The 21,586-nt window shown below is 51.6% G+C and overlaps 1 protein-coding gene across 3 annotated transcripts in view; it reads left to right on the forward strand.

The window, feature by feature from the left end:
- The window catches only part of CNTFR (ciliary neurotrophic factor receptor), a 41,635-nt gene extending 38,392 nt beyond the window's left edge, over positions 1 to 3,243 (forward strand). For all 3 annotated transcript variants that reach the window (XM_007470765.1, XM_007470763.1, XM_007470764.1), the window contains 3 exons: positions 1,819 to 1,999; positions 2,345 to 2,513; positions 2,605 to 3,243. In XM_007470765.1, coding sequence (XP_007470827.1) covers positions 1,819 to 1,999; positions 2,345 to 2,513; position 2,605 — 351 coding nt within the window. In that variant the 3' untranslated portion in view covers positions 2,606 to 3,243. The remainder of the gene's footprint in view (positions 1 to 1,818; positions 2,000 to 2,344; positions 2,514 to 2,604) is intronic.
- Positions 3,244 to 21,586: the final 18,343 nt, after the last annotated feature.

Here is a 21,586-nt window from a genome sequence, read left to right on the forward strand (position 1 = left end):
AAGGCTGGGAGGGCATGTTTGATGTCTGCTGCCACAGACTGGATGGAGGACTCCTAGGAAAGGTGGATGCCAGCAACTAGGGAATTCCTGACAGTTGTGGAGCCATTCTCTTAAGGGGGTGGATTAAGGGATCAGTGACAACCTAACAAGAAGGGCCCAGGCCTAGGAGATGTGGCTTCCAGGAGGGCACTGCACTTCTAGGCCACATTCCTAGAGGTATGGTCGGTTACCCACCATAAGCCCACCAATGAGGTGGTAATTTGACCTGCTCCCCATGGTCCTCTCCCTTTGGGGAAAGACAGATGTGGAGATCCGGGGGACAGAATCAAAGGAGGAGGCCCGAGGGTCAAATCCTGGGAAGAGGGAGAAGGAGCGGAATGAGCTGGGGCTACTTAGCCAGAGGGGGTCTTTGCAGAGCAGAAGGGGCCTGGGGGACCAGAGGTGGAACTGGGCCCCAACTCCAGGAGAGGAGGGTCTCTGGGGCCCACCGATCTTCCGGGGCTGGGAGTAGTACTTAACTGAGCCCAGATCTGGGCCCAAAATGGCTCTCATACCGACTCTGGCCTTTACCAGTACCTCCTTTCTCAGGCTTACAAACCCTGGAGGAATTGGGAGGCTTCCCCGCACCACTTGGACCCAGCTGCCCACACATGAATCCACATGCACACACGCACCTGGGCTCACAGACTGTCAGGTCAGGTAGCCCAGACCCTGGTTTTCTTGGGGGAAGAGAGTAACAGGGACCAAAAATGCCCTGAAGCCAGACGTGGCCCAGAGCGGGGTGGGGGGGGTGGGGCCCTCCTCTGCCCCTGCAGGCTGCCTCTGTTTATGAGGCGCCTTAATGAGGCGACAGGTGCCGCTGAGATGAACCAGAGCCCAGCCTGGGCCTGGGAGGGGCGCCGGACAGGCAGGCCAGCCTGGAGGGTGGGAGGAGACCCTCAGAATGGGGCCGGCCAGGGCAGGGGTGGGGTGGCCATGCCTCCAGGAGGAAATGGAGCAACTGTCCTGCTGTCCTGCCGCCCCAGGAGCTGCCACCCCACCCCTTTTCCACCTCAGGCAGGGCGATGACTGTAAGTGAGGCCACCCTGAGGGGGAGACCCCGCCGGAGCCAGGCTGGTGGGTGCGCCGGGCATCTGGGAGCCCAGGCTCTGAGCTGGAACCCGTGGTAATGACAGAGCTGGCTGAAGTCTCTCTGGTGCTCACCATGTGCCTGAGTCCTCATTACAACCCTGTGAGAGCATCACCAACGCCAGTTTACAGATGAGGACCGCAGGGCATGTGGAAGTTAGGTAACTTAGTCACCTAGTTAGTAGGGGATGGAGCTAAAATTTGGACTCGGGCAGCCTAGCTTCGTGCCTGCGCTTGTAACCTTCCCTTTAAACAGCTCCTTGATGGAGTGGGAGAGGGCAGCACAACACTAAGCCTCTCTCACCCCGTTCCTCTTGTCGCCTCCAGCTGGAACGGAAGTCGGGACTGGGCTGGGGCTAGTGAGAGAGCTGGGGTGACAGCAGAGTGAAGACACTGAGCAAAGTCCTCCTTCCTCTTCCCTCGGGGCATTTCTCATCTCCTCAAAGACCTCCTCCCTCAGGACTGTCTTTGCTCCCTTTTGGGGCGGCGGGGCCGTCTCCTCCCAGAGAAGTCTTCACTCTCCCAGGGATATTCTCAGTGTCCTCCCCACAGAGAAGTCCTCATTCCCTCCAGGGGTGTTTTCACTCTTCTCTCCCCACAAGTGTTCTCTCTTCTTCTGGGGGTGCCTCACTCTCGTGACCCCCAGGGTCCGCCGTCCCTATACACCCCCGCCCCGTGGTTTGGCTGCAGGTGGAGCTGTCGGATGGCACAGCGCACACCATCACGGATGCCTACGCTGGAAAGGAGTACATCATCCAGGTGGCGGCCAAGGACAATGAGATTGGGACGTGGAGTGACTGGAGTGTGGCTGCCCACGCCACACCCTGGACTGAGGAGCCACGACACCTCACCACCGAGGCCCAGGCCCCTGGTGAGCCCGCCCCCTGGGCTCCCTCCTCCTCCTGGGACTTGGAGCATCTGCCCCAGGGGTCTCCACAGTCTGTGGGGCTAGCACACTCCTGTCGGTCTGTCCAGCCCCTGCTGTTACTCGTCCTTGCTGTCTGCACGTTCTCGGTAGGGGCCTCTGGATGGAGGGGTCCTCTGGGTGCTTTGGGGAAGCAAAGACCTGCCTGATGGGTGAGGCAGGGGCTGTCTGACAGGAGAGGCAGCCCTGGTCTGACACAAGAAGCAGGAGCAGTGTGCCCGTGGACCCCAGATGGAGGTGGGACTCCAGCCCTGGCCCGGCCCGGCCCTGAGTTTCCCCCATGTTCCCCAGAGACCACGGCCAGCGCCACCAGCTCCCTGGCACCCCCGCCCACCACGAAGATCTGTGACCCCGGGGAGCTGGGCAGCGGCGGAGGACCCTCAGCGCCCTTCTTCGTCAGTGTCCTTGTCACCCTGGCCCTGCCTGCCGCTGCCGCCGCTGCCGGCAGTCTCCTGATCTGGTAAGTGGAGCGAGACTGGGTGGTGGAGGGGAGCCCGAGGGGACCCCGACCCCACCCTCTTCCCTCACAGCCTCCTGCCCTGTCCCCCCAGAGCCCGGCATCCTGTGAGGACATGCCAGCGCACCCTGCAGAGGAGCAGGAGGCCGGAGCTGAGCCCGAAGACCCTGGTTTCTATTTTGCACACGGGCAGGAGGACCTTTGGCATTCTCTCGAGACACAATTTGTAGAGACCCCGGCAGGCCCGGGCCTGCCGCCCCCCAGCCCCGCCACACCACGCCGGCCCCCCTCCCCGCTCAGGGCAGGGGGCCATGCAGCTAACCCACCCACCAAAGAGCACCCACACCTCCGTCCTAAGCCCTGGGGCTGGGCCCTCCAACGCCAGCGACTCCCAGGAGCCCTTGGGGGGCCTGAGGGGAGCCCCTCACATCACAGTCTCGCCTCCTGTCCCAGCCTCCTGTCTGTTCCAGGGTCTCTGTTGCCACCGTCAGATTATATGCTCCTGGCACTGGGGGGTCCCGGCCATCCCCTTCCCCCGGCACCCACACTTTTCAGTGCCCCGCCTCCGCCCCTGTTTTGTACGACCCTTCCCTTTTCCTGCTCCTGCCCCGCAGTATTTAATGCCCTGTCAGTCCCCTGTAGTCTGACTCAGTGGTAACTTGCTGTATTTGAATTTTTTACAGATGTATATACGGGGGTGGGGGGTTCTCATTAAACGTCACCATTTCATGAGTCCTTGGATCGGACCCACTTTGGGAGGGTAGCCCTTGTCCAAGGAGCTCTCCCCTTGCAGGCCTGGAGGAGGGAAGCAGTTAGAGTTGGGGAGAGACAGCCCTCTCCAGACAGGTAGGGAGAGGCAGTGCAGCTCTCAGGCAGGTGTGTCCGGGGATGGGGCTTCCCGCCTCTTTGGAGGGTAGAGCTCCCTGGAGCCCATGGGCAGAGTTTTGGGGAACGAGGGGCCCCAGTGAGGCAGGTCCCACGCGGGGGGCATCCAGTTAGCCCTGGAGGCTACTGAATCTTGGCAGGGCCAAGGTCTGTCAGGGGTCATCTCCGGAGCTGCCTTCCACGGGTGCCCAGGCCTGGCTTTACCCACGGGGCAGAGGTGCAAGAAGGAGAGGAGGCCGGGCTTCATCCTCGGGGTGGAGGGGTTGTCATCCCTGCCATTCAAGAGACACAGGCCAGGGTTCTAGCCGGTCAGGCCTGGAGCTCAGCCAGGGCTGAGGGTGCAGAGCACAGAGTGGCCTGGGCAAGCAGGGAGGTTGCCCGAAGGAAGCCACTTGGCACGTGACCGGGCATTGGCCTCGTGCTTCAGGACGGGAAGCACGGAGTACGAGGTTTACCCCAGGGTTAGATTGCAGTGAGGACTCAGTGTGAGTGGGAGGGGAGCGGGCTTCGGCTTTACAGGGTACTCAAGTCTCTGGGCCAGCGCCACACCCTCTGCCCACACCCTTCCGGTCCCCAAACCGGGACTCCAGGATCCCTTTGATTTCCCCTCAGAGGAGAGGCCCCTGGCTGCCTCAGGTCCAGTCCCCCTTGTCGGAGCCGCCTCCCTGCAGCTCGTTGGCTGAGAATGCCCGGGGCTGGGGCCAAGTTGGCAGGCACCTCTGGTCTGGGGGTGGGGGCAAAGGGTTAGGCCACAACCCCAACCTGGGAGCCAGGCTTGGCCACGCTCCAGGCGGCTGGAGCAAAAAGAGAAGTGGAGTCGAAGCCAGAACACACTGGTCCACGCACTACCAAGCCCCCGCTGCCCAAGCAGGCACGGAGCAGCGCACCGCCACTGAGCTGCTGACCCCAAGTCACACGTGCACCCCGGTTCAAACCCTCCTCCTCAGACCAGGGTCAGGAAATGAGCATTCCTTTGCTGGTCTTGCTGCCAGCCTGGGATGATGCCCTGGAAGGAGGGGTTCACAGTTCCAGGAGTACTGATGAGTCAGGCCTGGACAGGACTCCGGGCGGGTGAGGGGCTGAGAGCGAAGGTGGCTGGCTCTCCTGCAGGCCGGGCACTAGAGGACGAGAGGGGTGTTCCAGGCGGGAGATGCCATGGAAAGCAAAGGCCGGTGTCAAGGTAGAGAGGCCTGTGGCGTTTCAAGCCGAATAGCCTAGCCCCCGCTGTGGGAGCACACTGCTCATCCACAGGAAGAGTCTCCTAGGATGGACATCCTGAGAAGTGGCTGTGGACCTGTTTCTGTGTCCTGGACCCCCAGTTCTGTCTGTCTGGTCTCTGAGGTATGGCTCGGGCCTGAAACCTGCACTCCAGGTCCAGCAGGGGTGGAGGGAGTAGTGGGTCCCCAACTCTCACGAAGGACATTGTATTCCCAGGGTGGGTCTGAACCTCCCCCTTCCCTGTCCTTGCGGTAGGAGGGCTGAATTAGGGAGTCTCTGGCCTGTGCTGCCTTCCTGCCTTGAGAGCCCTGGCCAGCCCTGACCCACCCGCCGCCCACCCAGGGCTTGGGCATCAGCAATCTGGCCTCCATTAGCAACATGGGAAAGCAATTACGTGGGGCCTGGGGAGGAGATGGAGGGGAGGGGGACTGCTGGAGCCTCAGAGGCCAATGGAGAGGAGGACTGGGCCGTCTCCCTGCCCCCAGCCCCAAGGGAGAGACCCAGCCCCATCCTAAGCCCTGAGGTGGCCAGAGGGGCAGTGTCATTGCCTCTGACCAGACTGGACCTCAGCCCGGAGGTGGTCATCCCTCCTTGGGGGTCCTGGCCCTCGAGCTCACAGGGGCTGCTCGCCTTGGAGGGTCTTGGCTGCCGTCTGCTGCCGCCTCTGTCTGCTGTCCCTTCCACATCCGTTGTAGCTCATCGTGGTTCTGGGGAGCTGGGGACAACTATAGGCATCAGTTCTTGGAACTAAATCAGAACGTGGAGAATTAAAACACTGCTGTTGGGGTTTGGGGGGACTGTAGGGGGAGACTTGGATCCCAGGCCCAAGGTGCACAGCAGCCCAGCCTTTCAGCTCACTACAGTTCTCCTTGCTCCTTCAAGGGGCACTGGGGATGGGAACCCTCCTCTGTGCCCCATTCCTATAACACTAACTTGTCTCTGCCCCATCCTCTTCTCTCTGAACCCGTTCCTGTCTCTGTCTCCGTCCCATGCCTATCGCTGAACACGTCTTTGTCCTGGTCCCTGTCCTTGTGTTTCTCTCTGCATGCCCCTCTCCCATCTCTCTCTCTCTGTCTCCTGTCTCTGCTGCCCTCTTTGGCTCTCTAGCCGTCTCTTTCTCCGTCGCCATCCCTGTCTTTGCCTCTGTCCCTCCTTCCTATCTCTCAGTCTTCTCTTTTTCTGCCTTCCTCCCTTGGTCTCTCCGGGTCTATCTCCATCTCACAGTCTCTCTGTCTCTCTCTGTGTTTCTGTCTCTCTGTGTGTGTATCTCCATCGCCAGCTCTGTGTCTCTGTACCTCTTCCCTGAGTCTGGCAGTCCTTCCCTCTCTTTGCCTCCCTCTGTGTGTTCCTGCCCTGGTCCAGACCCCAGCCTGTGACTGCTGTGCCTCTCTGGCCTGAGCCAGGGGCTGTCCTGACTTCTGCTGCCCCCTCTCGGCCGCCTGCCTGCCCTTCAGTCTCCGGGGCAGGCAGCTGTCAGCACATGCGTCCCATGTCTGCCTCCCAGCAGCCAGCCGGGAGAGGGAAGGTGGTCGGGAGACAGCAGGCAGGAATACCTCCGTGCAGCCTCTGGCTTTGAGAACTGCCCAGAGCCGGCGAGCTCACTTAACTCCCTAGGCTGGGACTCTGAGAAAGTTCATTGTCACATGGTGAGAACGGAATGCTTGGCTTCAAACCCAGCCCCGTTTCCTGCACCTGTGTGTCTCTATGTCTTGGGGCCCACATGTTCACTGTGCCCCCAGGCCAGAGCTACTGGATGTGGACAGGTAGAGAAAGGACCTTCAGGTGGTAGCACCTGCCTGCGGATGTAAGGCTAAAGACCTGGGGGCAAGAAGGCCTGGAGTGTAGTCCTCACACCCCTCCTCTCCTCAGAGGAGGGTGGAGGGGAAGGAGGTCTGAGGAGAGGAGTCGGATGGAGCCAGTCTGAGGAGAGAGGCTGGAAGGGTCTGAGAGGGCCTGCATGACAGGGTTAGTCTGAGGGGAGACTTGTGTGGGACACACTGCTGAAGAGATCGTGTTTGGAAGGGCCAGTCTGAGGGGATAGGCCGATCCAGAGAGCATCTGAAGGGTCCAGTCTCAGGAGAAGCTACTCTGGAGGCACACAGGTCCCTGAATAGGCTCACCAACTCGTCCTAGTTTGCCTGGGACTTGCCCAGTTTTAGCACCGAATACCCCTCAGCCCCAGGAAACAGAGAGTTGGTCAGCCTGTTTGAGAAGGCCTCGCCTAACAGCGCTGGCCTGATAGGAGAGGACTACCTGGGAGCAAGTGGGTCCGAGAGGGCTTGTCGGACGGCACCAGTCTGAGGGGAGAGGTTGTTAAGGCTAGAAGCTTCTCTGCACAGGAACCAGGCCCTGGAGGGGGTGGACCGTTTGGGCCCTTCCAGAAGGTCCGTGGCTTGGGGAGTGGCCACCAGGGGGCAGGGCAAGTTCTCACGAGAATCAGAGCCAAAGGCCCCAGAGGGAGCCAGACAGTGCGGGGCTGTGTGCAAAGTGTGCTGGCAATAGCGTGTGTCACTGCGCCACCACGGGCAAGTTTGTGTGATGGTGCACGGCCGTGCAGTTACGCTTTTGTGTGACTGGGTGAACCCGGGCATGTCGGTGATGTGTCAGTGTGTGCCCAGTGTGGCTGGGCGGAGGCCTTGCCTGTGGCTGTGGCGCAGAGAGCAGGAGCCTCTTGGGACACCAGGACAGGGAGGCCATGGGAGTGGCGCAGTCAGAGAAGTTTCCCTGGCAGGGGCTGAGATGCGGAGGAGAGGTAGGACCAGGCTTCCCCTACCTGTGCCCACCCCTGCCCACCAGTGTATCCCTGAGAGTCCAGACACTAAGGGCTTTGGTCACACACAGGGGCAGCCCCCAGGCCAGTCTGCACGCCTAGGCCCTGCCTGCCCTCCTCTCCAGCTTCTCTCCTTCTGCTCCCTTCAGCTGGCACTCCTTCAGCTGGACACCTCACCCTCACCCCACCCTACCCCGATCCCCGATCATTGTTTCTAGCTCTCCTATCACCACGCCCTGGTTCATGCTGTTCCCTGCCCGATGAGCTCCCGTGAGGCATTTGAGGTCCCTCTGATGCTGCCCACATGAAACACTCCCTGCTCATTCCGCTTTACCATGGGCTGGGCACCCACTGTGTGCTGAAGCCTAGTCCGGCGGGCCCCTGTCTCACCTCTGGGACCTGAAAGTGATGGGGGCGGTGCTGCTAGGATCTTGCCCAGAGGAGGGCTCTGAGGGGGGAGGTATGGACAGAGCAAGTCTGGGAATCTCGGAGACAGGACGGCAAAGTGACGCCACAGTCACAGACTCACTCCACTCCATCCTACCCACCCACTAACAAACTGAACAAAAGCCAAAACAAACCAAAACAAAAATGCTGTTACGAGCTCAAGTCCAACCAAACAAGGAAATTCTTTTTTTTTTTTATAATGTATTTATTTCATTTATTTATTTTTGACTGTGTTAGGTCTTCGTTGCTGCACGCAGGCCTTCTCTTGTTGCAGCGAGCAGGGGCCACTCTTTGTTGCGGCGCGCGGGCGCCTCACTGCTGTGGCTTCTCCCGCCGCGGAACACGGGCTTTAGGCACGCGGGCTTCAGTAGTTGTGGTGCGCGGGCTCAGTAGTTGTGGTGCACGGGCTTAGTTTCTCCACGGCATGTGGGATCTTCCCGGACCAGGATTCGAACCTGTGTTGCCTGCATTGGCAGCGGACTCCCAACCACTGCGCCACCAGGGAAGCCTGGAAATTCCTCTTATAAACCTTAAAATGTGATAGCCAAGGAAAATAACAGAAGATTCTGGTGCAATGAGTGAGTGGTGTGTCTCCTAACCCCATGCCCAAAAGTAGCATTGAGAAAAGGCAAGTCAACAGAACACCAAGAATTCTCACTAATATACTGTAATCTGAGAGATGTGGACTGTTGAGTGAGTAGGTAGCCTTAGGAAAAATCTGGGGGAAAAAACCCTTTGTAAATTGAAGCCCCTATGTTCCTCCACGAGACCTCGGGAGAGGCAGGAAGAGCTGCCTTGGCTCGGCATCTTCCAGGGTGCTGGGCTGAGGTTAGGGCGGCAAGCCAAAGCCCACAGGATGGGATGTGCCCCACCCGCCAGCTGGAGCAGCATGTCTAACAGGGCCTCAGAGGAGAGGCAGCGCTCAGGCCCGCATCAAGGTCAGCAGGCAGCCCCAGCCAAGCCATCCTCAGGCTGCAGAAATGGGGCGGGTGGGTGTGAAAGCAACAGTCAACTTTTAAACTGTAGCTCCCAGGGGAAGATAAACTGGTCCAGACAAGATGGGACGGGGCTCAACTCCAGAGCAAGGAGAGGTCTGCTAAATGTGAGCCATGGCAGATGTAAGAGGAAAGGAAAGGGCATGGCCTCTAGGCACAGAGACCACAGCCACAATGTAGGTGGGAAGGAAGGAAAGAAGGGAGGGAGGGAGGGAGGGAAGGAAAGGAACAAGGAGGACAGAATGCAAAAATAGATAGAGCCCCATCTAGAAGGAAACACAACCAAAGGAATAAAAGCAGATTCCTGGCAAGTTCTTCCTGTTATAAAAGGCCTTAATAATAGCATGAAATCAATAGAACAAGAACTCAAAGACAAGATGGTAAAACAACAGAATGAGATGAAAAGGGAGATCACGGAACTAAGGGAAAACAATAAAGGACCAAAACAATACCATTACAGATGTAATAAATAAACCAGGAACAGCAAAACACAGAATGGATATGACTGGACACCAAAGTAATGTGTAGGAAAGGCTTGAGATATCGAGTAAATGTGATGGGAAAAGGTAAAGATATTAAAGCAATTAGAGTGAAGTTAACAGATAGGACGAAGACAAGCTACCATAAGCATAACTGTTAGCAGCCCTAAAGTTGAGTTTCCAAAAATGGAACAGAAAAAGTTATTAAGGTATGAAACACAGGAAAGCTTTCCCTGAAGTGAAGGAAGAACTGAATATTCAGATTGGAAGTGCACACCATATGCCAGAAGAATTGATACGGAATAGCACTGACATTAAGACACACTGATTTAGTAACCAAACTTAGAGGATAAAATAAGAATACTTTAGGAATCTAGGCAGAAAAGGCAAGTCATCTCAGGGGGAAAATTCAGTCTGATCTCAGATTTCTCCAAGATAACATTCATCAAACGAAAATAATGAATCAAAATCTACAAAGTTCTGAGGGTATAAAAGTATCACCCCAAAACATAACCAACCAAGGGGTTGATCTCAATCATGAATTTGGGGATACAGAACTCATGAGCCCTTCTGGAAAAAACTACTCAATGACAAAATCCAATCAGCCAAGAGATGAATCAAAATAAGGGGCTGAGAAAGGGAAATTCATGGTAAAAGGACTTAATTCCATTTAGATTAAGATTCAACCTTAGGAATTTTAGTTGCAGAACAGGATGTAAATATTATAAATCCTGATAAAGTAAAAACAACACTGGCAATATAATCTGGAATGGAGAAAAGGAGTGCGAAGGAGGGCAGAAGTACTAATCACATTTTCTTTCACAGTTCAGAGCAACTAATATGCGTATAAAACTGAAACATAATTGTAAAAATCCTACTCCAATCTCTTAACTGAAATCGTTTTTCTTGAGAGGGGTCTTTTTTTTTTAATCTGTACTGGAGTATAATTGCTTTACAATGGTGTGTTAGTTTCTGCTTTATAACAAAGTGAATCAGCTATACATATACATATGTTCCCATATCTCTACCCTCTTGCATCTCCCTCCCTCCCACCCTCCCTATTCCACCCCTCCGGGTGGTCACAAAGCACCGAGCTGATCTCCCTGTGCTATGCGGCTGCTTCCCACTAGCTATCCACCCTACATTTGGTAGTGTATATATGTCCATGCTTGAGAGGGGTCTTTTAAGAATGAATATTTTTTTGAGGTGAAAGAATATTAGCTGAAGTTCAGCTATTCCTTCATTTTCACTTTAGTTTCTTTCCCCTCTATTAAATTCAAGTGACAGTACACTTTGTACTTTGGTTAAGAAAATAGCTTCTGTAGTATGTCTCATTCATTTTTCTATCTGTCTGGCTCTATTTCTACCTGTCTCTCTCAATCTCTCAATGCTTTTTGCACACAAATGTTAATACTGACCATTTCTGGGTGGAGATTTTTGAGTGACTTCTTGCATTTTTCTCTGTATTCTTTTATATGGCTTATAAATCGTTTAAAAATAATAAGCATGTAACTTGTTTCAGTTTTAAAAGACTATCGTCTATCTATCTATCAGTCTATCTATCTCTTTTGGTTTAAGGTAAATCACCTAATCTCGAGCCTCAGATTCCTCTTCAATCTGCGGATAACAAGATTTACATTAGAGGATGTTTTGAAAATTGTGAGATAATATACCCCACCCCCACCCCGTGGTAGGCTGAATAATGGCCCCCAAATAAAGCCACATCCTAATTCCCCAAACCTGGGAATGTTAATTTACATGGTAAAAGGATTTTACAACTGTGATTAAGTTAAGGCTCTTAAAATGGGAAGATTATCCTGGATTATCAGGTGCTGTGGATGTAATCACAGCCATCCTAATAGAAATGAGGCAGGAGTCATCTGAGTCAGAGGGGAAGGTGATGGGATGATGGAAGCAGAGGCTGGAAGATGTAGGAAGGGTCCGCAAGCCAAAGAACACATGCAGCCACTAGAAGCTGAAAGGGCAAAGGAAACTGATTATCCTCTCAGAGCCTCCAAAAGGAACCAAGTCTGCCCACACCTTGACGTTAGCCCAGTGAAACTGATTTCAGACCTCTGACCTTCAGACTGTAAGGGAATAATCTGTGTTGTTTGAAGCTACTAAATGTATGAAAATTTATTAAAACAGCAACAGAAAACTAATATCAGACATTCCTATATGCTGTTCCTTTAGCCCAAGTTGACCTCCCCACCCATCTCTTTCATCCCCCCAACTCCTACTTGTTCAATATTCAATTCAAGTTTCCCTGCCGTTGCCTACCTTCCACTGCTGCCCAGAGTGTGTATCCCCCCATCACAGCACTTGCCATCTCTGTTACAGCTGCTCACAGATAGGCCTCTCTCCCTCACAGCTCATGCCTGCAAGGACAGGGCTGGGGACCAGGCTCTCTGCCTACCAAGCCCAGCAGAGAACCCAGCTCAGTAACTATTAAATGAACAGATGGGTAAATGAGGGCTAGGTGAGTCGTTGGTACCATATAAATAATCATCACGCTCGTTCCCTGGTGTCAGGATCTCTTCCTGCCCTATTTCTACCTGGCTCTCTCCCGCCAGCTTCTCCTCCACATAACACACGCTACTGATCTGGGTCTTTTTCTCTGACTTCTTTCCTCGGTCATTGGTCCAAAACACATTTACTGACAACTGTTGAGTCTGTTGGTAGGTTTACCTTTGGGCGGGCATGTCTCTGTGTGTGTGTGTGTGTGTGTGTGTGTGTGTGTGTATTATGGAGACCTGTGAACCTCTTTAAGTGTGTTTTCCTGGATATGTAATATGTGTGTAGTGAGTGTTAGACACATGTGTCCCATATGGATGTGCGTTTTCATGTACATGCCCGTGTCTGTGGCTAAGCTTGTTGTTTCTGCATACATGTCTCTGCTTGTATGCTGTGTGTCTCTGATTATGGGTTATGTGTCTGTGTGTTAGTGTGTGTCTGTACAAGCAGGAAAAGATACCTTTTGATTGCTGCCCCCTAGAGATCTGACCGCCTGAGGCAGGTGTTGGTGTGCTGGCTTAGCTCGCTGAGTTGCCGCTTGTCTTCTATTTACTGTCTCAGGCAGAAGGCTGGGCCTTTTTTTCTCCCTGTCTCGTGGGGTGAGGATCTCAGGCCCAAGGCTGAGCCAACCACAGACATCTTCCTGACTCTGCCTTCTGAAGGCCTAAGCTGCATTTTTTTTTTTTTTTTTTGCGGTACACGGGCCTCTCACTGTTGTGGCCTTTCCCGTCGCGGAGCACAGGCTCCGGACGCGCAGGCTCAGCGGCCATGGCCCGCGGGCCTAGCCGCTTCGCAGCATGTGGGATCTTCCCGGACCGGGGCACGAACCCGTGTCCCCTGCATCAGCAGGCGGACTCCCAACCACTGCGCCACCAGGGAAGCCCGGGTGTAAGTTTCTTGAGGGGATTTTGCTAAGGAGAGGGGAGAGGGGGCAAAGCCATCCAGAGAGTCCCTCCAAATGAAGAGGGGGTCTGCGTTTGCATGGGCAGATGGGACCCATAAACACTCCCTAAAGATGCCCTAGGAGAGGGGTCAGGGTGGGATTGGGAAGGGAGGCTCCTGGACATTGAGCTCCAGCCTGGGAATCTCAGCAGAGACCATGTGAATCACAGCATCAAATACCCAGGACCTCTGCTCAGTTAGAGAGGATGGGGTGAGGAGGGGCCCCCAAAATGACCTTCCTACTGCTCCAGGGGCTGGGACCTTGGAGAGGAGTTACATTTAGTTTGGTTTGGTTTGGTTTTACCACTTTAACCATTTTAGTGTATAGTTCTGTGCTATTAAGTATATTCGCATTGTTGTGCAACCATATATTTAGTTTATAAAATATACTTATATATTTGGCTTATATATTTATGTAAATGTATATAATTTATATATAAATATATATTTCGTGTATATAATTATTTAGTTTCTAAAATAGAGAAACATCACCAGTTTTGCACACCTGAGCACACCCACCTCTGGGCTCAGTGTCACCAGAAGGAACACATACCAATTGTGGGGAGGACTGTGGAGAGGGAGGGGACACGGCCCCGGGGGGTAAGGGCAGGAATGTGAGGCCCCTCCTGCGGGAGCTGGGGTAGCAGAGGAGGTGGGGCTGGGCAGGCTGGGCTTTGAAAGCCAGGCTGAGGTTCAGGGTCTTCTGCTGAGAGTCGGGGGGCCCTGGGGGCTGGGGAGACCTGGCCAGGTTTGTGTTTGGGAAAGATTGCTCTGGGGGCCGTGCAGAGGAGGGGAAGGAGGAAGAGAATGTGGAACCCATGGTGATGAGAGCAGCAGCAGGCCTGAGTGAGGCGCTTTGAGTGAATGACGTGTGAGGCCTGAGAGCAGGTCGAAGGACTAGGGCTGGGGCAGTGACTACTGAGCTTTTTCTGGCCTTTTTTTTCATCTTAAAAAAATTGAAGTATAGTTGCTGTACAATATTATATGTTACAGGCATACAATATAGTGATTCACAATTTTTTGTGTGTGTGTGTGGTACGCGGGCCTCTCACTGTTATGGCCTCTCCCAATTTTTAAAGGTTGTGCTCCATTTATAATTTTTATAAAATATTGGCTATATTCTATGTGTTGTACAGTATATCCTTGTAGCTTATTTTATACCTAATAGTTTGTACCTCTTACTCCCCTACCTCTCTGTTGTCCCTCCCCACTTCCCTTTCCCCACTGGTAACCACCAGTTTGGAGAACTGTGCTTTGAAGAGCACAGTCTTCCCTCTCCCTTCCCTCTCCACCCCACATCTTGATGAATGTGGGGTGGAGAGGGAAGGGAGAGGGAAGAGTCACTTGCAACCCCTGTTGCAAGTTGATTTGGAAGATGGTAGGACTGTTTATTGAACTGGTGAGCACAGAAGGAGTACAGACTCTGGGGAAGTTGATAATAACCATGGCTCAGTCATTCAATCAATTGCCTGCGGTTACATAGCACGTAAGGGGTAGCCGAGGTCAGATGTAGACATGTCAAGTGTAAGGCACGAAACCATCTGGCCAGTTGTTACAAGAATGCACTCTGGGGTCAGACAAACCCGGGCTCCTTTTGACCTGGGACAAGGTGATTAATCTCTCTAAGGCTCAGTTTCCTTAAGTGGAAAATGGGAAAACAGCACCTACCTCATAGGGTTGTAAGGATTTTATGAGATGATGTGTATAAAGAACTTAGCACAGTGCCTACTATGTTGTAAACACTCCATAAATCTTAGCTCTTAATATTGTAACAACAGCAGCAGCAGGGGAGGGGAGGGGAGGGGAGGGGAGTGGGTGCAGAGAGCACAGCCCACCAAGGAGGCTGAGGAGGGACCAGGGAGGTGAGGCAGCCAAGCAGCATGCCGGAGCTGGGGGCAATGCAGCAAATTCGGGTTATAATCCAGGCTATCACTGCTGCTGTGGAGCCTTAGAAAAGCCCCCTGATTGCCTTGAGCCCCGGTTCCCTCATCTGCCCCATGCACCTGGTCTGTATGAAGGTGAGGGATATCTCTGATGCATGCACAGCTCTGGGTGCTTCATAGACAATAGTTGTCATTTTAGGAGGAGGAATAAACATTCCCAGAGAGAGTGGCTTCGTGGAAGACAAGGAAAGGTAGGGTTTCAAGAAGGGCCTCACTGCTCAACAGCCTCACTGCTGCCAAGAAGTCAACAAAGATAAAGGCAGAAAAGTATTCATTGGCTGTGACAAGGAGATGAAAGTGACCTTGGTGAGCCAGCTTCAGGGATGCTGAGAGCAGAAGCTGGGGGCAGCGGCTGAGGAGTGATGGGAGGCGGGGAAGTGGAGCTGAGAAAGCAGGAGGAGGAAGGAGTAAGTGGGGAGTGGGCAGCGACAGGCACGGTTCTGAGATGGGAACCACAGCACATGGCAAGTTTGCCTGTCCCAGAGTGTAACTGCTTTGTGTCTACCCTGCCCCCACTTGCTGGCTGCAGCCCTGGGCCCCTTTGTTCTCTACACAAGGCCTCTCTGTCTGGGCACAGACCATGGTACGATCCCAGGGCCTTGGGTGCTCCCTGGGCCCCAACCTGGGGGCCCACCCAATGCTGAGGCCAGGCACCTCCTCTCTCTGCCCTACTTTCCAGTGTGGCCTAGCAAAAGTTGAAAGTGGTTCACACCTTCTGCCAGGGCCTTAGCTTCCATCCCGCTCCCTGCATGCCTGGATCTGTACAGCCCAGGGGAGATGGAGAGTAATGATAAAAATAGCTATCAATTATATCCTTTCTCCTGGTTCCTTCTCACCAGTATTTAAACATGCCTGTGTAAGAAACACATAAGAAATTTTTAGAAAACTTCCTCTAATTCTACAACCTCCTGTATCTATTCTCCTTCCACCTAACCTTTCCAGTCAGTCATCTATACTGCATCCACTTCCTACTCATGAAACCACTAAAATCTGGCGTCCACCACACCCCCCACCTCTACTGTCCACTGCAACTACTACTTGCCAAGATCATCAACAACCTCCTTGTTCTTAAATCCAATGGTCCCTTTCTATAAACTACTGGACCTTCTTTGACATTTTGGATCTCCCTCCTTTTTGAACCTCTGTCCTTCCTTGGCTTCCTTAAAACTATGTTCCCTCCCAGTTTTCCTTCTCTCTGAAAACTTCTTCCTTATTTACGTTGAATATTTATCTTTTCCCCTGCACCCATGAATGCTAGTATGGTATCCTCTTTTACGTTTTGTTTCCCTTCTGGTGGGAACTCATATGGTTATCAGGGGAGTCACCATCCTATGACCCCACCGCCCACCCCCTCCACAGGTCACTGGTGCAGGGAATGGCATCTGACCAAAGCCAGGGTGATGAGAGCCAGTCCCTAGAAATTTTGGAGCTGGAACTGAGAAGAATAAGCCTGAACTGGAACTGAAAGGGATGAGCCAACATTTTGTTAGGTACCTGGATTTAAGCTATAAAATTGAGAACTGTCAGAAGCTGGGTTTGTTATTATTATTATGTGGACTGAGAAAGCATAATAAGCTTGTCAGGAGAGAAAAAAGGAGAGAGAGAAGGCAGGGTGGGGACAAAAAGCAGGGCTTGTTCAATTCCTCTGGCTCTTCCAACGTACCTCCACCCTGATTTCTGGGACCTCTCAGTTTCCTAACCAGGGCATCAACATCAGTGAACGGCCAATAACTCAGCGTCTACAGTTCAGCAAGGCACATAATGACCTAGCTCCTAGCAGTCTGAGGTCAAGAATGAAACACATTTCGTTATCCAAGTTAAATAAGTTAACACTTACTCTGTTGTCCTCTAACTGCTTGCAGACCACCATTTTGGATTTACCCTTCCAGGCGCATGTGACGGTGCCTCTCATCGTAAAATGAGTTGAATGGAATGCAGGTGAGGGAGGCAAAGGCATCATTCAAGGGCAGGTTGAAGAAGAAAGGTTTCCAGTCCTGTTACTCCAGCCTAAAATGTCCCATGAAGCCAGAAGCCATAGTCAGAGAGATTGAAAGAGCCCCCAGATGTAGTGCTACAAAAGGGAAACTGCTCCAAGAGCTTGCACAGACCTTGCATCTTCTTGGCAAACCTGAAAATTCAGAGAGCACGGTCCTACAAAATTCTAGTATTGATTATGGAAGTGGAAGTCTGTTGTATTCATGGATGTGTTCAACTTTTAAATAGTTTTTCTACATGGGAAAATTCCCATTTTAAAACCTAGCCTCCTCAGTACAGAAGTCAGAACTAAAATTCCCAGCACCCCTTCCAGCTTGTCTATAGGCATGCTACTTCCGCCATGTGAGATTTTGATTGGAAGTGAGCGATATGAGCAAGGTAAATATCATGAAAGTTCACCAATATTTCTGGTTCTCCTCTCCTTCTAAGCACCAGGAGGATTGCACTTGTGGCCACGAGATTTGTTTTGATCAATGCAATGTGAGCAGAAGCCAGTACCCGTTTTCCCTCACTCTCTTGTGCCACAGTCAACTCTGAAGGTTCATATCAAGAAGGTGGCATCACTGTAAGATGGTGGAGCTTCCAAAAGCTTAGATCCTTGAGTGACCGCAGTGAGCAAGGCTCTTCTTCCCCGCTTCACCCATGCTGGAACTGTAGCTGAGCAAGAAATACATCTTTGCTATTTTAAGCCAGTAAGATCTGGGGGTTGTTTGTAACTACTGTGTTGCCTAACGAATTCTGACTGATGAAGAAAGGAGGCAGGTTGGACATAGGACTTCATTTTCGTATAGCGCAAGTATCTAGCTTTTGGGAATGGTAGTAGTAACAGCATTGGTTTCCTAGTGGTTGCAGAACTGAGTTCTTAACACAGAAGTGCCGTAGAGCTTAGTATTTGGAGTGGTAATGACTGTGATTTCCTCATCAGGTTGTATGGTTTGGGTGTTGTTCCTAGAAACTTATCCTCAAGTCCATTTCCCTAGCCCTCCTAACGATTCTGAGCTAAGTAATATCTTTTTTTTTTCAGTACACAGGCCTCTCACTGTTGTGGCTTCTCCCGTTGCGGAGCACAGGCTCCAGACGCGCAGGCTCAGCAGCCATGGCTCACGGGCCCAGCCGCTCCGCGGCATGTGGGATCTTGCCGGACCGGGGCACGAACCCATGTCCCCTGCATCGGCAGGCAGACTCTCAACCACTGCGCCACCAGGGAAGCCCCTTAAGTAATATCTTTTAACAAATTCCTTTTATGCTTCAACTATCCAGTGGATTCTATTATTTGTGATAAAGAACTCTGACTGATAAAATTACTGTATTTAATAAATCACATGTTCCATCAATTATAAGAGGCAAGTTATTTGAATTACTAAATGAATAATATTACTAAAAAAAAGAGGCTTAAAAACTATGACATGCCATTAATTGTAAGACATATTCTGATTTCAGAGTTGTTTAAACTAGAAAAAAATGTGCCTTAGGATCAATGAAATATAGTATTAGCCAAAGGAGTTCTCCCCACCCCCCCACAGATGAGACTGACAGATGGCTGATTTTAAAAGAATAGTTGTAAAAGAATTGTATCATCTGGGAGGAAAAATAAAACCATACCCAATCCTCATAAATGCAGAGATCTGTGATTGCTCAATTCCAGGAAAATCCCTAAGACAACCACCAGAAAGTGTAGTGCTGAATAGTAGAGTACCCCACAGAGAAATCCTCCACAATGGTGCTCTCAGAGCACTGGGTAAGAAATCTTGTCTTTGTGGGCAAAACCTGGGGCAGCCAGATTGGCTGATGGAGGAACTCTGCAGCCAAAGAAGTGAGTCAACACACAGCTGCCAAGAGATTTCCTAGTCCCATCATTTTCATTGTTATTCATGGCCAAAATATTATAGACAATGTTCTGGATAGTGACCACTATACAATGCTTTCTTTTTACTCCATTTTATTCTCTATTTCTTCCATCTCTAAATATCAGGAGGTTTTGGGGGGGCGTGGGGAGGAGTGGTTTAAAGGTAGTTCAAAGGCAGTTCAAACAAAGGTAATGGGATTATTAGAAGCCATGTTCACACCCTATAGAGACCTGACTAGAACATGAAGGGAACCTAGGGAACCTATATACGAAGAATACTGGTCCTATGATATAACCTCCAGGAGCAGTAGCTGGATGTGTCATTGAGCTGCCCTCCACTGAAAAGGAAGTGAATTTATTGGCATATGTACAGTGAGATGGTTGGATTATATAGGTGAGGGCATTTTTGGAATCATACATATAGGGAAAAACTATGTTTGTGTTGGGCAAAGGATGGACTATAGTGAACAACTGCCATTCTGCTTTTTCAGAATCTCTCTTCTCCTCCTCCACTCACCCCAGTGTCCATGCAGTTATGATGTGGGTCGTGTTAGGCAATTTGCTCCTCATCGATCCCTTGGCCCCAGTTGATTGGTCCAGAGTTAAGCATCTAACTAAGCTGAGCCAATCAGAGTACTTCCTGAGAAATCTGCAAACTGCAACCAAGAAAACGAAGCCAGTGTCTTGTTGGATGCCTAGACATTAAGATTTTAAGCTATGGGATTGTCTGAAGTCTTGTTTATCACCCCGTGGACCAGAAGAGCATTGGAAGCCAGACTGGGGGTGGGGATGACAATGCTGGGGCAGGGCAGGGAACGGAAATGAAGGAGACAGGCAGAAAGTAAGAGAGATAAGTGGAGAGAGAATCTAATGGCTTTTGTGTCTATTAGTTCCAGTTGTTCTTGAGGCATCCTTGTCTTTAGGTTTCAGGTATCTGATTATAAATATATCTTTTTGTTTAAACCGGTTCCTATTCTTCTTGGGTGAGTTCTTCCACTTTTCTGGTTTGACTACTACTGTTTTGCTGAAACTCACACAATGTTATCCTCAGCCTGGACCTCTCTCCTGAACCTCAGACCTGTTTATCCAACTGTCTATTGAACATCTCAACTTGGGTGTCCAATTCGTACCTCAAATTCAACATATCCAAAAGAGAATTCATCACCTCCCCAACCCCAACCCTCAGTTGAAACTTACCCCTTCTCCTGTGTTCTCTATCTTAGTAAATAGCATCACGGTATCCCTATCACCAAGCTGGGAGTTATCCCAGACTTTTTCCTCCCTCTTACCCCCCCATATCCTATAGGTCTAGGTCTCTAAGTCCTGCCAGTTGTAGCTCTCCAATATTCTCAGTGCTTTCCTGTTCTCTCTACTCCTATTCCCCTACCTCATTTCAATGCCCTCTCATTACTTCTTGCCTTTACTCTCAAATGCCTTCAATCCTTCCTTCCACCCAGCAGCCCAAATCATCCTTCTAATTTCTGGATATGATCACATTTACTCCTCTGTTCAAAATTTCTTCAGTGGCTCCCCATGTCTTCAGGATAAAATCTGAACTCCAGCAGCTGGGTCATAAATTCACTCATATTACACTCAGATGTGCAATATTATTAGTCTTCTCTCTTTCCTAGAACTGATTTGATCTTGTTCACAATGCCCCCACCCTGCTGAGTAACAGGGGCAGGGGAAACTAAAATTAATCCACTCTGGTAAACTCAGGCAGGTCTAAAAATTTATTTTAGTCAGTCTCTAAGAAATTCAGTAGGTTTGGATGACTCAGTTTTTCAGGTTATTTTACCCTTCCCTTTCTCATTTTCAAGATAGCACTTGGTTTTATAGGGATCTCACTGGGGGAAGGGGCTCCTTACCCATGTGGTCCTTGGAGTTGTGTCACTTGGTATTTGCTAAGCTGTGGCTGGTCTGGTATAAATAGTGAATTACAATCCTGAGAGGTAGCTGTTACTAAAACCATTTTACAGATGAAGAAGCTGAGGCTAAAAGAGGTTGAGTAACTTGCTCCAAGATCACAAAGTTAGTTAAGTGGCAGAACCAGTAATCAACACCACCCTGATTCTGCTTGGCACTTGGATCTGCATCTAGAATTCCAGAGATAAGTTAACATCAGATTCGGGAGCACTGAGAGACTTCATGGTATAGCTTTAGAGCTGCGCTTATCCATGGGAGAATATGTCCAGTGGAATGAGAGAAGGGTCCATTCAGAACACTTAGGAATCACTTGCATATGAAGTAGGGTAGGAAGCCCTACCTGATAGCTCCTGCCCAAAGTGACCTTTCTCTTAGGAGAGCTTCTAGGATGGAGGAGTCGGGAGCTTCTAGGATGAAGAGTCATGCCTGGTCCTATTCCAGCCAGGGCTGAGCCATCCCTCGGAATACCCCATTCCTCTCTGTCCTAGGCTCCCCCATAGCAGGGTAAAGTACAAACCCCTGACCAGTACTGCGTGGGAACTCAATAAATGTACCAAAACAACTTATGTTGGCAGAGCTGCTCACACCTCCTGGGGCCAGGGAATGTGGAACCAACTACAGACCCTCTGAAGTGGGGATGCAGAGTCCACACCCAGGTGGGAGTGGACGTGCGGGAGTATAGGGGACTTCCAAGACCAGGAGGTTCGGTCTCCTCCCAGATATTGTATCCCAGTGCCTCCCTCCAGATGATGGGGACAGAGACCTCTCGCAGATATGGAAGGGTGGTCTCCCGGTAGAGGGGCAGGGCGGCTCTGGCCTTTCTCAGATGTTGGGTGTGCAGATCTTCCGGGTGTTGAAAGTGCAAGAAATCCCCGCAAGTAGGTGGGCCCCGCCCCCTCCCCCCCAGTGGAGTGATCCACACTGAGTAGCCCCTTCAGCCCTCTTCCCGCCCCCGTCCCCGCCTGCACAAGGGGCGGGCCGGTCTTCACACCGGCGCACAACCAATGGCAAGGGGGCCTGGCACGGCCAGCCAATTAAATGGCGGCAGCGGCGAGGGCTGGCTCCTCCTCCGACAGGCCGCCGGCCGCTGGCCTTCGAGAAGGCGGGGCTCTTTCC

This window comes from Lipotes vexillifer, unplaced genomic scaffold, assembly GCF_000442215.2.
Source record: "Lipotes vexillifer unplaced genomic scaffold, Lipotes_vexillifer_v1.1 scaffold2225, whole genome shotgun sequence".
NCBI classification, from domain to species: Eukaryota; Metazoa; Chordata; class Mammalia; order Artiodactyla; family Lipotidae; genus Lipotes; species Lipotes vexillifer.